The sequence below is a fragment of the Equus quagga genome, chromosome 2 (assembly GCF_021613505.1).
Source record: "Equus quagga isolate Etosha38 chromosome 2, UCLA_HA_Equagga_1.0, whole genome shotgun sequence".
NCBI classification, from domain to species: domain Eukaryota; kingdom Metazoa; phylum Chordata; class Mammalia; order Perissodactyla; family Equidae; genus Equus; species Equus quagga.
This window is the reverse complement of record NC_060268.1, coordinates 128628694-128643694: the sequence shown is the minus strand read 5'-3', so window position 1 is coordinate 128643694 and position 15001 is coordinate 128628694. Positions and strand designations below refer to the sequence as shown.

The 15001-nt window shown below is 37.6% G+C and overlaps 1 protein-coding gene across 4 annotated transcripts in view; it reads left to right on the top strand.

The window, feature by feature from the left end:
• The window catches only part of MYPN (myopalladin), a 101483-nt gene that overhangs the window by 33024 nt on the left and 53458 nt on the right, over positions 1-15001 (top strand). For 3 of the 4 annotated variants that reach the window (XM_046653638.1, XM_046653639.1, XM_046653637.1), the window contains 2 exons: positions 11783-11958; positions 14681-14732. In XM_046653638.1, coding sequence (XP_046509594.1) covers positions 14725-14732 — 8 coding nt within the window. In that variant the 5' untranslated portion in view covers positions 11783-11958; positions 14681-14724. Of the gene's footprint in view, positions 1-11782; positions 11959-14135; positions 14222-14680; positions 14733-15001 lie in introns of those variants that run through there. The other variant, XM_046653640.1, reaches the window with a different exon arrangement.

The window sequence follows — 15001 nt, the reverse complement described above, 5'->3', positions numbered from 1 at the left end:
TTCCAAGCACATGCCTCACAGACTCTAGCAGGTAGTATTTTGGGGTGGGATCTGTTTTGCAATGGAGAACCAGGCTAATCTCTGTGGTATCCACTTGGCCCATGGGAAAACCCACATCTTCACCCTTGCAAACCTTGGAAATGTAGGCTGCTTCCACTGAAGTTCTCTCTCCTGTTCTTCCCTCTTAAGAGGGTAATGCTAAATATCCTTTTACCTTAAAAGTTTTTGAGGCAAGTGTTGGGTATAAGTCTCTGTACCCCCACAAACTCCAGAGGCTACAAGTCAAGCTCTCCAAGGGGCTCAATAGAAGTCCCTGTCATTTGCCTGCCAATCTTCCTTAATCAGTCTCTCAACCTCCCCATATATACTCCCACAGGGGACAAGGATCACCAGACTGAATTGTTTTTTAGATATGTTTTGAATAGATACTGAAAAATATTTATAAATATATGTATGGTATTAGAATAATAGCACAAACATCTTACCCATATTACCATTGTTTTTAAGTCTAGTGTCTTCTTGATCCTGTCCCTTCTTCCCCACTCAAAGGAAACCATTAGCTCAAATCTTGTTTTCTCTCCAAATTTTTCTTGACAGTTTTTCTTCATAGTTTAACAACATATTCTTATGTTGCTAAACAATATTGGTACAGAAATATTTACAGGTGAAATGACACAAAGTCCTGGATTTACATTAAAATAATTCAAGATGGGGAGAAGGGAAAAATATAGAAGAAACACATGTGCCGTTTGTTGAAGCTAAGTGACGTGTGCATGAGGGTTCATGATACAATGTCTCTACCTTGCGTATGTTTGAGAGTTTTCATAATAAAAAGTTTAAGAAATATATTAGCAAATTTTACATTTTAAAACTTTACAAACGTGAAATCATAATGTATATATTATTCTGCTACTTGAATTTTTCTCTAGAAAGTATATCCATGATGTTGTGTGTAACTCTAGTTTACTCATTTTTGTTGCTATATAGTATTTTACTGTAAAGCTAGTGGATTGTATTATTGATATACATTTGGGTTGTTTCCAGTTTTTTCTCCAATATGAACAATGTTATTATAAACGTTTTAATATATTCTCCTGGTGTGTGAGTGTGTCTAGGCATGGAATTGCTGGCAGAGTACGTGCAACTTCACCTATAATAATGCCAAATTATTTTCCAAAGAAATTGTTTCAATTTACATTCTCATCAACATTCTATAAGAGTTCTGGTTGTTCTATATTATTGCCAATATGGATATTATCAGACTTTTTAATTTTTGCCAATCTGATGAGTATGAAGTGTTATCTCATTGTGATTTGAATTTTCATTTCCATAGTTACTAATGAGGTTGAGAATTTTTAAAAATATGTTTATTGACCATTCAGCTTTCATCTCCCATGAAGGCCTGTTTACATCTTTCACTCACTTTTCTATCAGTTTGTTTGTTCTTTTCTTACTGATTTGTAAGACTTTTAAAAATATGATTAGGATACTGATCACATGACTTGTGTTATAAAAATATCTTCTCCCAGTTTGACTTGTCTTTTTTTCCCTATCGTACCTTTTGATAATTCGATATTTTTAAATTTAGTATCAAATTAAATTTTCCTTTATGGGTTTGGTCTCTATAGTTTATATCTAGCTTAAGAAATTTTTACTAACCTTGAAGTCATAAAAATATTCTTGAATATATTGTCTTCTAAAACTTTTATAATTTTACCTTTCATATTTGAGTTTTACTCCATTTGAGGTTGAGTTTTGTGTACGGTGTGGAGCAGAGAACGCATTTTAATTTTTTTAGATCGGATAACCAATTGTTTCCATTCTGGTTGATTGAAAAGTACATCTTTTCCCCACTGATGTATAGTGCCAGCTCCATCGTAAGTCGAAAATCCCATAAATGTTTGGATCTAGTTCTGGGCTTTCCATTCGTTTCCTATCGTTTATTACATTACATTAGAGTTTTCATAGTTCTTGATTTCTAGCTTTTTCATTTTAAGGACTTTTGGCTCTTTTGGCCTTTTGCTCTGCTATATAAATTTCAGAATCATCTTATCAAATTACCAAAAATTTTTTAGAACTTATTAAGATTTTTGGAATTGCATTGAATCTGTAGATTGATTTAGGGAGAATTTGATGTCTTTAAAATGTTGAACCTTCATATTCAGTTTCACAGTGTATTTCTCCATCTATTTAGGTATTCTTTAATGTCTTTCAAAAAAGATTTGTAATTTTTTCTGAGTCTTACAAATCTTTGGTTTGATTTATTCACAGGTAACTCATTTTTTAGGCTATATAAATGATATTTTTTAAAAAATTAATTCTATGTTTGTTATATATAGAAATGCAATTGACTTTCGTATATTGGTTTTCTAACCAACAACTTTACTACATTCATGAGAATTTATCTACAGATTTTTTGAGGTGTTCTTCCTTTCTAATCCCGTATCTTGTATTTCATTTTTCTTAGCTGATTGAGCTGGTTAAGCCCCTCTAGTACGATGTTGAATAGAAGTAGTGATACTGGGTACTCTAGTCTTGGTTGTGATTGTAAAAAGGATCCTTTCCATTTTACACCATTACGTAGGATTTTGTTGTAAGTTTCTTTTATTTGGGAAGATTAAGATTTTTAAAAATCATGAATGGATGTTGAATTTTATCAAATTTTTGAATATATAATTTTTTTACCTTTGCTCTGTTAATACAGTAAAGAATATTGATTTTTTTTTTTGAGGAAGATTAGCCCTGAGTTAACTTCTGCCAATCCTCCTCTTTTTGCTGAGGAAGACTGGCCGTGAGCTAACATCCATGCCCATCTTCCTCTACTTTATACGTGGGACACCTACGACAGCATGGTTTTTGCCAAGTGGTGCCATGTCTGCACCCAGATCCAAAGCGGTGAATCCCACACCACCGAGAAGCAGAACGTGCAAACTTAACCGATGTGGCACTGGGCCAGCCCCAAGAATAAATCAATATAGTGTTAAGCCAAACTTGAATTCTTGGGATAAACAAAATCAACATCATCAAAGTGGCTCCATATCGAACAAACAGAAAAATTTATTCTGAAAGAAAACTTAACACAGCAAACAGAAGAAAGGAGGAAATTATATCTTAAAATATATAACATTGGAAAGGTTCAGGTACACTGCATCAATGACAACAAAACTAGAAAATTCAATACATTCATTTGTTCATTCATTCAATAAAAATTTATTTGCACTCACCATGCATCAGGAAATATTCCAGCCACTTGGGATTCATCAGTAAATAAAGCAAAATTTCCTGCCATATTCTATTCTAGATGAGGAGGAAATAGACAATAAACAGTGAATTTAGTAAATAAGTAAATTGTGTAGTAATATAGTAGTAAGTACTATGAGCAAAAGAAAAGGTAAGAATTCTAGAAGGAGACAATAAAAAGTTTCCAGTCAGCCCTGCCTAAAATAATTTAGTCCTTTAAAAAATTATTTTAGGGATTTTTTTTTTTTAAGATTGGCACCTGAGCTAACATCTGTTGCCAGTCTTTCTTTTTTTCTTTCCTCTAAAGCCACCCAGCACATAGCTGTATATTCTAGTTGTGAGTGCCTCTGGCTGTGCTATGTGAGACACCACCCCAGCATGGCCCGATAAGCTGTGCCATGCCTGCACCCAGGATCTGAACCTGCAAAACCCCGGGCGCCAAAGGAGAGCGCACGAACCCAACCACTTGGCCATGGGACCAGCCCCTTTTAAGGATTGTTTTGATCCTCATGTTTATTCATACTTGCTTTTATAATGTCTAAAGTTGGCTATGTGGTAAGGGGTGGTCTTGATGTCTTGATATTAGCTAATTGCTTATTTATGCTTTCTTAAGTTACCAAGACGTCTCCACCTGGAAGAACTCAAAAAACTTTAATAAAATCTAAAGCATAGACATATCCTCCCCACTTGTACCCGGACACTTCCGTGAGTGGAATATAGCCACTGGACATGAAAAATTAAGTTTGTTAACTCAGTAGCAGTCAAACAGGACATACGAAACACTGAATTGTGCCATGAAAGCCAACACAACTTTTGAGTCCTGTTAAAAAATGTCTACTATTATCTTATTGTCCAAAATACTCCGGTTGCACTCTGTATATGGAGAGTCGCTCTGATGCATGGAGAGACCTGAAGATGACAATAAGCAAATATACTGCCTTTTGGCTGTTTCAAGTCTTAACACTCTTCACTTAAGAGATCAGGCATTGTTAGACCAAACTCGTTAAAGAGAATTCAAGGAAAGTTCTTTTCCAGCCCCCAAGCCTTCTTGAAAAATGAAAAAGAAACAGGCTTGAGGCTATAATAATCCTAATTTGAATTCATTCATTTAACATCCATACAACAAACATTTTTTGGAGCAGCTACAATGTGCCATACACTGTGCTGGGAGCCAGATAAACAAGTGGTAAACAAAACAACATGATAATTTCTGCCCTGTGGTGTTTGTTTGTTGTTCAGGAAGGGAGAGAGATATTAAACAAATGAACCTACAAAGGGATATATAATTATAAGTGATATATAGGTTCTGTGAAGGAAACAAACAGGGTCTGAGGAGGTAAATAATAAGAGGTGGGACAGGACATTAGAAGAGCTGGGTCAGGGTTAAAGACAGGCTCTGAGTAATCATTCTTTTAATGAGCGTTATTACTAGTGAGTCAGAATAACACATTCAAATTACATTTTGAAGTTGCTAATGTGCTAAAACAATGAGTCATAATATTTATCCAAGCCATATTTTAGATAAAATGGTAACCTAACAGCAGAATGGTAATATGCAGCCCAAAAGTCCAGTTAAATCTGAAAAGTGTGTCCCTTCAGTGTCTCCATTCCCTGGTTTGGTAGCTAGCCAGATTAGCAGAGCTGGCCAGCTAAACTTGGTGCAGTAAGGTGGGGTCCTTCTTTATCCTTTGGACCTGCCCCATTTCCCCAGATCACTGGCTCATTTCTGCTGAGCCATGAATCACGCCTGGCACTCGCTGCCATTCTGTGTCATGGGGATTTGGCGTTCTAAAAACATGCAGCTGGTCAGGGCATTTCTATGAAAGCATTCCCTAACATGGATAGACGTTTGGGTAGACTATGTTTTTCTCCTTACCTTCAGAATTGTTCAGGATAGTTGGATAAATTTAAATACTCTTTTGGAAGGCAGCTTGGTGGGTGCGTTATTTCTGAGTGGTTTATTGTGTTCAAGTCAGAGTGACGGTTACTGATTGTTCTTTGGGGCTAGAAGCCATCCTGGCCATCTGAGTAAGGACACAAATGCTTCTGACAGAGAGTTTGGGCATTTGAATCATTCCACTTATCGCCTCTGGCTGTCCAATTGCTCATAGATGTTTCCACTCTCATTTTGGTAAGGAAGAGAAGCGTTATCTAAACGAGATAACCTTATAATGTTTATATAAGGGAAGGTATTTGTTTATTTGTTTTGAAATAGTTATTTATATTTGTTTTATCAAATTGATACAGGTACTTTGCTTAAAAGGTCAAATAATATTAAAGGATAGACCATTTTCAACACTTTTTTCAGTTTCCTATTTATTTACCTCTAGATTTCTAGATAAAATGCCAGTGGTTCTCAAAAATTTTGTTCTCAAGACCCCTTTACAGTCTTAAAAGTTATTGAGGCCCATAAGAAGTTTTGTCTATGTGAGTTACATCTATAATATTAGATATAATATCTAATATCTATCATATTAGAAATTAAAACTGAGAAATGTTTTGAATAGTTTTGTACTTATTAATTTTTAAATAATAAGAAACACACTAACATAAATAATTTTATGGAAAACAACTGTATTTTCAAAAAAAATTTTATTTTAAGATTGGCACCTCAGCTAATGTCTGTTGCCCATCTTCTTCTTTTTTTTTCCTTTCTTCTTCTCCCCAAAGCCCTCCAGCACATAGTTGTATATTCCAGTTGTAGGTCCTTCTAGTCCTACATGGTACGCCGCCTCAGCATGGCTTGATGAGCAGTACTGTCTGCACCCAGGATCCAAACCAGCAAAATCCTGGGCTGCTAAAGCAGAGTATGTGAACTTAACCACTCGGCCATAGGGCCGGCGCTCCCCCAAGTTTTTTAATGAGAAGAATGGCATTGTTTTACATTTTTTGCAAATGTCTTTAATGTTCAGCTTAATAGAAAACAACTAGAGTCTCATATTTGCTTCTGCATTTGGTTTGTTGTAATACATTGTTTGGATTGAAGTAATTTAAAAATTCTGGCCTTCCACAGATATGTAGGTGGAAATAAGAGAAATATTTTAATAGCCTTTTCAGATAACGTGGCTACTCTTGTTTGATACTACATCAAAATGCAATTCACAGTAGATTCTTAAAGCTTAGTTGCAATGTGAAGTATGAAACCATTCCGATGAACTTCTGTACTCTTCTACGCTAAAACTCTGTCTGTCTTGAACTTTGAATAGATCACATCGCACATTGGTCATTTGGAAAGTGAGTAATACAGATCTACCAGATACTGACACATTTTATTATATAATCTTTTAAAAACCCACATTTGTTAATATCGTCACTGTTTTCATCAAGAAGTCTTTAGGTATTGGGAAGTCCTAAACTCACTGTGGAAATACAAGTTTTCCAAAACTCTAATTTTTCCTTGAAAGCTCAAATTTTTTCATTGGCAACAAATGTTATCAGTTATTTTTACTTGAAATGACAGGCTTACTTCCTTCATTTTGGAGAAAACATCTGCCGAATACCCAAGTCTAAATAACCATAATTTGTCAGTTGTTCTTTCACGTTAAAATATTCTTTCATGCATTAAGTGCCTAGTTCAACTCAAAAAAACCACAAGGGCTCTTCCATATCCAGTGGAAATGCTTTATGCTACTTCCCATTTCACCACTCAGAATGTTAAAAAGACATGGACTCAAAGTTGAGATTTAATAAAAGTCGTGATTTTTACTGCTTCATTAAGGACATCTTTAAGTGAACTGAATTTTTCAAAAAATGTTTTAGTTTTCCTTCTTCTCCCCAAAACCCCCACTACGTAGTTGTGTATTCTAGTTGTGAGTCCTTCTAGTTGTGGCAGGCGGGATGCTGCCTCACCATGGCCTGATGAGTGGTGCCATGGCTGCACCCAGGATCCGACACAGCAAAACCCTGGACCACCAAAGCGGAGCGTGCAAACTTAACCACTTAGCCACAGGGCTGGCCCCTGAATTTTTTTATTTTATCTGTGAGCGTGGTGGTGAAGAACATGACCACTAGTCAGTTTTGTGACCCTGCCTTAATTTGTGCTGCTAAAACACCAGCAATTTTACCCACTGTCACTTTTCACCATCGGTGTAAATGTCAACACAGTGAAAAGGCAAAGAATATCTTAGTATTATATGAAAGTAGTTTTGTCTTCACAGGAAGTGAACTATACTTCGAGAATTGCTTCAAAATGCTTACACCCTGTTGCTTTGTATGCTGATGTTAGCTATTTTCTATTGACTTCCTGTTCCAGAAGATGGGGTTTTAGCACTCCTCACTAAATGAGCACCTCCATTGTTCCTTCCTTCGTTGCCTCAATAAAATCATATCATACTGTTGTTTAAAAATATTTAATGTTTACCTTCTTGTTACTATATAAGTATTATTCACGGCCAAGCCCAGAAGGGTAAAATGAATGTTTTCTTGCTTGTGTAACTTTTTATTTTGACCTGGAGCTGATTACTGTCTTGTTTTCTCACGTGCTTAGTTCTGTGGTCCTATCACAAATATGTCTCAATTCTCCAATACATTTGTAAAATATCTACTAAATATTCTGTTTCATGCAATTAAGCCACCCGGCCCATCTGTTTTTCCCTAGGGAAGTCTCTCCTGAAGCCCTTCTTCCTCTTGCTCCAATATGGACCAGCTGTTATACATCTGGCAACTCAGCCTTCATCCTAGGACATCCTCTAAACTGCTCTGAAGAGAGGATGTGACCTGCTGTGGGGATCTAAATGCTCATTTTCCAAACTTGAAATTAGTTTCCCTGTTTTAAGCTCTGTGTATCCTCCCCCGTAGCGTGTCTCCACATCCCCGCACTTGTGTCTCCAAATCCTGAAACTTGCTGGGGTTCTGCCACAAAGACTGGCTTCTTTCACTGACACCCCCAAGTAGGCACTTGGTTTTCAGATTTTTCAACTCTCCTGACTCCTCAGTCTGCTTTCCACCCTCCGAAAGTTTTTGAGGTCTCAGGCTTGCTGTTGTCTCCCTACCTATTCTTTTTGTCCTTGTGCTTTTATACCATTTTAAAATTCCTTTGTTCTAATTTAAGAGGCATTTCAGGAGGGACGTAAAGGTTAACGCAGGTGCTCAATATGTCATGTTTGACTGAACGCCCACTATTTGTTTTTGGAACTATACATGCTCTGAGGGTTTGTTCACACAAGCTCTTTGGGGTCTTGTTGAGATTTATGCTTTGGGAGATTTATGAACCCATTTAAGCAGCTGCACACACTGCTAGTGCCACATCAAATCAAAGACTGGCGTAGAATTTGTTGAAGCGAATAACAAATACTCACAAAATATTAACAATCAATTCTTTCCATCATTCGGTCTTTCAACAAACCCAACACATATTTTCTACCTGTACCAGGGCACTGTTGTAGGTGCTAAGTTTATAGTGGTGAATAAGACTGAGGTCTTCTCGGGGCCGGCCCAGTGGCGCAGCAGTTAATTGTGCATGTTCCACTTCGGCGGCTTGGGTTTCGCTGGTTTGGATCCCAGGTGCGGACATGGCACTGCTTGGCAAAGCCATGCTATGGTAGGTGTCCCACATATAAAGTAGAGGAAGATGGGCACGGATGTTAGCTCAGGGTCAGTCTTCCTCAGCAAAAAGAGGAGGATTGGCAGCAGTTAGCTCAGGGCTAATCTTCCTCAAAAAAAAAAAAAAAAAAAGACTAAGGTCTTCACATGGACTTTCAATCTATGGGGGGAGTAACAGTAACAAAGTAAACATGTATATAAGATAATTTCAGGTAGTAGTAAGTATTGTGAAGATAACAAAAGAGGGTAATGAGATAGAGCATCTGAGGATAAGGGGACTATATTCGGAAGAGGATCAGGGAAGACTCTCTCAGGAGGTCACATTTGAGTTGAGGCCTGACCGATGAAAAGGACCTATCTTTGTAAAGGTCTGGGGGAAGAAGATTTCAGGAAGCACAAAAATCCTAATGGAGGATAGCTAATGTGTTCACAGAATAGAAAGAAGACCAATGTGATTGGAACATAGTGAAAGAAGAGTGATGAGAGAAGGAGTCCAGAAGTCAGGGCTGGAAAGGCAGATTTGGATGTTATCCCAAATAGAGGCGATACTTGCAACTATGGGATGAGATAAGATGGCCAACAGAGAGAGTACAGAGAACTGTGCTAGGTACTGTGGACGCTACAGAGCATATAATGCGCAGTCCCTACCTTCAAAGAACTTACCAAAATCCAGCGAAATTGGTGAGACAAGACAAATTCTCAAAATAGAGAATAATAAAAGATAGCATATAATCAGGTCTTTCATGACATAGCACAGGTTTTCAAAAAGTGGAGTTAGAGAAAGTAACAATCATTGAGAATTGATGGTAAAAGGTACTTTGTGTAGGAGGTGATATCTGAGCCAAACTTTGATAAATGAGTTATATTTCCAGTAGCTAAAAGGCAGAGGAAAGGAATCTCATATGAAGAGGAAAACGTGAGCAGAGACTTGAATGTAGGGGTGAATATGATATATTTATGGAACAGTAGAGAAATGTTCGACTGTTGGGAAGTAGCTGAATAGATGAGTTTTCTTAAATGTGCTCCAGAATGCTGCTTTATAAATGATGGGAAAGAGGGATTAAAGCACTGAGTGGTTAAATCTGAAACTGCAAGAAAGATTAGCAATTGCCAAGATTGCTTAATTTTTGACATTGAATAGTCGTAACACCTCCCCACTTAATTACTTTTTATTACAATGTTGATTAATAATTATTATTTCAAAAAAGGAAAACAATATAAAAAGAGGTACACTGAGACATCACACTCCTATCTGTCTTCATCAGTCTGCTTTCCCCTCATCCTCAATAGGTAGCCGCTTTTGATTTTCACTTCATTCTTTCCAGTTTTCTTTCTTTCTTGCAAATGCAAACAATATGAATAGACCTTATTTCTTGCCCCCTCTATTAGTTTTCTAGGGCTACGTAACAAAGTGCCACAAACTGGATGGCTTAAACAATAGAAATGCACCGTCTCACAGTTCTGGAGGCTGGAAGTCTGACATCAAAGTGGCAGCAGGGCCTTGCTCCCTCTGAGACTCTGGGCAGACTCCTTCCTTGCCTCTTCTAGCTTCTGGTGGTGGCTGTTAATGCTCGGCATTCCTTGGCTTGCGGCTGCATCCAATTTCTGTCTCTGTCGTCACATGTCATTCTTCCTGTGTGTCTCTGTCTCCACATGGAGTTTTCCTCCTCTTGAAGAATCCCATTCATTTTGGATTAGGGCCCACCCTAATAACTTCATTGTAATTTGGTTATACCTGCCAAGACTCCATTTCCTAATAAAGTTATATTCTCAAGTCCTGGGGGTTAGGACTTCAGCATATCTTTTTGGGGGAGATAATTCAACCCATAACACCTACATTTCTTATGCAAAAGTTATCATTCTATATGCACTATTCTGCACCTCACTGTTCAAATTTTACCTCTGCATCTTGGGGTTCTTTCTTCATCAGTACACAGTGATCTTTCTCACCCTCTTTAGAGCTGCATAGTGTTCCATTATTTCATCAGTCTCCTAGTGATATACACTTGGGTTGTTTCCAATATTTTCTTATTTAAATAAGTAACTTGTATATTTTTCATTTTGTGTATATGCAAGTATATTTGCATGATAGAGTCCCACAAGTGGGATTGTTGTGTCACAGGTTAAATGCATCTATAATTTTGGCAGCTATTGCCATATTCCTTTCATAGAGTTGTAGCATTTTACATTCCTATTAGCAGTGTATGAGAGTGGTCAAACTTTTAGACTTTTGCCAATCTGTTACATGAGAAATGATATTTCCATATAATTTTAATGTCTATTTCTCTTATCACACATCTCTGCATTTTAAACATTATTTTATGTGTTATTGTGTGTAAACTTTTGGACAAAAGGTTATTTTGTATTACTTTAACATAGTTAACACGTATAACCATGTTGTAATAAAAATTTCTAACTTTAAGTTACAGATTTAAAATAAAATACCATAACATACTTCACTTAGGTTATTCGCCAGGGTTGGGCCACTCCTGGGAGAATATGACCCAACCTTCTTATTCTGATGACTCAAGTAACCAAACCAATTAAGTTTATTTAGCTAGGTCAGATGCATTTTGATAGTAGGGAATGAGTGCACTCAATTTCACAAACCTTTAACATCCCTCAGACTCTCTCCAAATAAGCTAAAGTAGCACTTATTTAATGTGTATTAAGGAAAGCTGTAAGTCTTTTTTTTAGGAGAAGCCAAGTTTCATATCAAAGATTCTGCTTTTCATAGTTAGCTGTATTTGCTTTCTCATCTGTCTTCTCTCAGTTGTATCATTCTTAACAGGAGCCACTTTCTAATTTCCTGAGTAAAGTGTCAATGTGATTTGAATACTGCCAGCTTTTATCATTGTTACAATCAAATTGTATCATAATAGTGGATTGTTTAATATTTTGACAATACGTTTGTCACAGTTCTCTTCTTCGGGAACACCTGGAGACATCTATGTTATTAATTCTCACATTTCAGTCATGTCCAATATTCCCTTCCTCGCAGGTGGTACTGTGAAGGCAAGGAGCTTGAAAATTCCCCAGACATTCACATCATCCAGGCAGGAAATCTGCACTCACTGACCATTGCTGAAGCCTTTGAAGAGGACACAGGACGCTATTCCTGTTTTGCTTCTAACATCTATGGGACAGACTCAACTTCTGCTGAGATTTATATAGAAGGTAAAGCCAAATGCTCTTAGATCATGGTACTTACTAGTAAGACATATAGTTATAGTAAATAAATATTTATGAGGGCCTACTCTACCACACACTATTTTAGGCAGTGGGAATACAGCAGAGAACCAAATACAGTTATGCACCACATATCAACATTTCAGTCAACTGTGGACCACATATACAATGGTGGTCCCATAAGATTAATACCATGTAACCTAGATGTGTAGTAAGCTATACCATCTAGGTTTGTGTAAATACATTTGCACAATGGTGAGATTACCTAATGGGGCATTTCTCAGAAAATATCTCCATCGTTAAGCAACACATTAGTGTAGACAAAAATCCCTAGGGGCTGGCCCCATGGCCTAGTGGTTAAGTTCAGTGCGCTCTGCTTCAGTGGCCCAGGATTGGTTTCCAGATATGGATCTACACCACTTGTTTATCAGTAGCCATGCTGTGGTAGTGGCTCACATACAAAAAAATAGAGGAAGATTGGCAAAAGATGTTAGTACAGGGCGAATCTTCCTCAGCATTAAAAAAAAAAAATCCCTAGTTTCATGGACAGATGGAATTTACGTTGTAATGGGAGAGACAGAAAATAAATGAGATAAGTAAGTAAAATACATATAGTAGTCCCACCTGATCCACGGTTTTGTTTTCCAGAGTTTCAGTTACTATAGTCAACTGTGGTCTGAAAATATTAAATGCAAAATTCCAGAAATAAACAACTCATAAGTTTTCAATTGCGTGCTGTTCTGAATATCTTGATGAAATCTCTCACCTTTCCACTCCCTCTGCCTAAGGACGTAAATCATCTCTTTGTCCAGCATATCCATGCTGTGTGCTACCCACCTGTTAGTCACTTAGTAGCCATCTGGGTTATCAGATTGACTGTCATGGTATCTTACACTTGTGTTCGAGTAACCCTTGTTTTACTTAATAATGGCCCTAAAGTGCAAGAGTAGTGATACTGGCAATTCAGATATCCTCTTATTGTGCCTAATTTATAAATCAAGGTATGTATGTGTAGGAAAAATCAAAGTACATGTGGAGATCGGTACTATCTGTAGTTTCAGGCATCACTGGGGGTTCTTGGAATGTACCCCTGTGGATAAGAGGAGACTACTGTAATATGTTACGTATATGAAATGGTTCCGGTCACGAATTCCAATGTGTGTTTTGTGGGGGGAGGGTTCTAACACCAACAACAAGCAACTCTCCACGACACCACTTGGGTGTCCTACAATTTAACTCAATTCTGATGCCATCTACCTGGAGATAGTATCAGATTCCACAGGTTAAGGGCTCAGTCCCTCAAGCCTGCCTGCCCACCCAACTTCAGATGCCAATCTCAAGTAGTAGTTCCCCAGGTTACCCACAGCTTCCGTCCAAGTTGGCTACAAATTAGAGGTCTTCATGACCACCTCCTCAGTTTCGATTGATTTGCTAGAGAGGCTCACAGAACTCAAGGAAACACTTACTTGTGTTTACCAGTTTACTAAAGGATACGATGATGAACAGCAAAATAAGAGATACAGGAGGGTCCTGAGTACAGGAACTTCTGTCCTCATGGAGTTGGGGTAAGTCCCTGCAGGTCATTGCAAGGCCTTTGGCTTTTACTCTGAGAGAGATGGGAAGCTCTGGAGAATTCTGAACAGAGACATGACGTGATCTGACTTAGCTTTTACCAGGGTCACTCTGGCTCCTGGTTGAGCATATGCTGCAGGGAGTCAAGTGTAGGGGCAGTGAGACCGTTGGGAGCCTTGGAAAGGCGTTTACATCAGCACCAAACTTGTCTGACTAATTTTAGGGAAGAAATCAATTTACATTCCTTATATAGCTACTTAAGTTTCTGTTGCTATTTATCTCATCCTCTGAGGTTTTTTACGGATACTATGCTTTAGCACTTTTATCATAAATAATACCTTATGGAGGCCTTTGTTTTGGCACTTAAATATTGGATTATTGTGGTATAAATGCCCATTTACCAACTAGACTGTGGGATAAGGATTGTCTCATTCTTCTTTCTACTTCCAATACCTTATCTAGTAACAAGTACATAGTGGGTATTTGATGAACATTTATTGAATACATGCATGACTAGAAATGTATTGTATGTTTTTATCCTCAGATTTTCTGAGTACAGTAAATACCTCCCGATTTAGCTCTGTTGTGTCTTCCTGGAATTCACTATCTTGAGAAGTAAATCCGGGATCAAAGCTCTGCTAACAGTGCTGAGATTGGATTGCTGATTTGTTTCTTTGTGGTAACAACTTCAAACGCCCCCATTCCCGAGATGAAATGTGACTTGTTAATATTAGGACTGGCAGGAAGAGCATCCACCTACACCTACAATGTTCGGAATCCAATGTAATCCCATCTTTTATTTAATCTGTGTTGGCCAAGTGCAAGAGGATTTATGTTGGATGCCACACACAGCATGTCTGCGGACTGCTCTGTTAGTCCACAGGCATCAGCAGGTGTTTTACATACAAGAACACTTGGAATATGGGCCAGTTAATTTGAACTCTGTCAGTAACTAGCCATGTGACTTTGAGCAAGTCCTTCAGCTACTTAGAGTCTATTTCCTTATCTGCAAAATTGGGTGGTAGAGAATCACTGAGTTCACTTCTAGGGCTAACATTCTATACGTCTTCAAGTGCCTAGGAGGCAGTTTAAGAAATTATCATCTTAAAAATGTTCTATTTTATTCTTATTTTTCCAGGGGTTTCTTCTTCTGACTCAGAAGGGGACCCTAACAAGGAAGAGATGAATCGGTAATTCTAATTTTCTATCTTTCTATCTCTGAGCCTTAGCATCCTCAGATCCCCAGAAAGCTTCTAATTGGTTAGTAGAACTTGGCTCCAGGGTATGACTTCAAAAAAAACTTGAGCAGATTGGAGAAAACACTACTTCTTTTGCTTAAGTCTTGCCTAGCAGATTCACGTTAATATTTCCAATATTTTAAAAATGAGATATCACCTATGAAATATCATCATACTTATTCCTACAGAGTGAAAAACAAATAACCCCAGTGGTTCGAAAA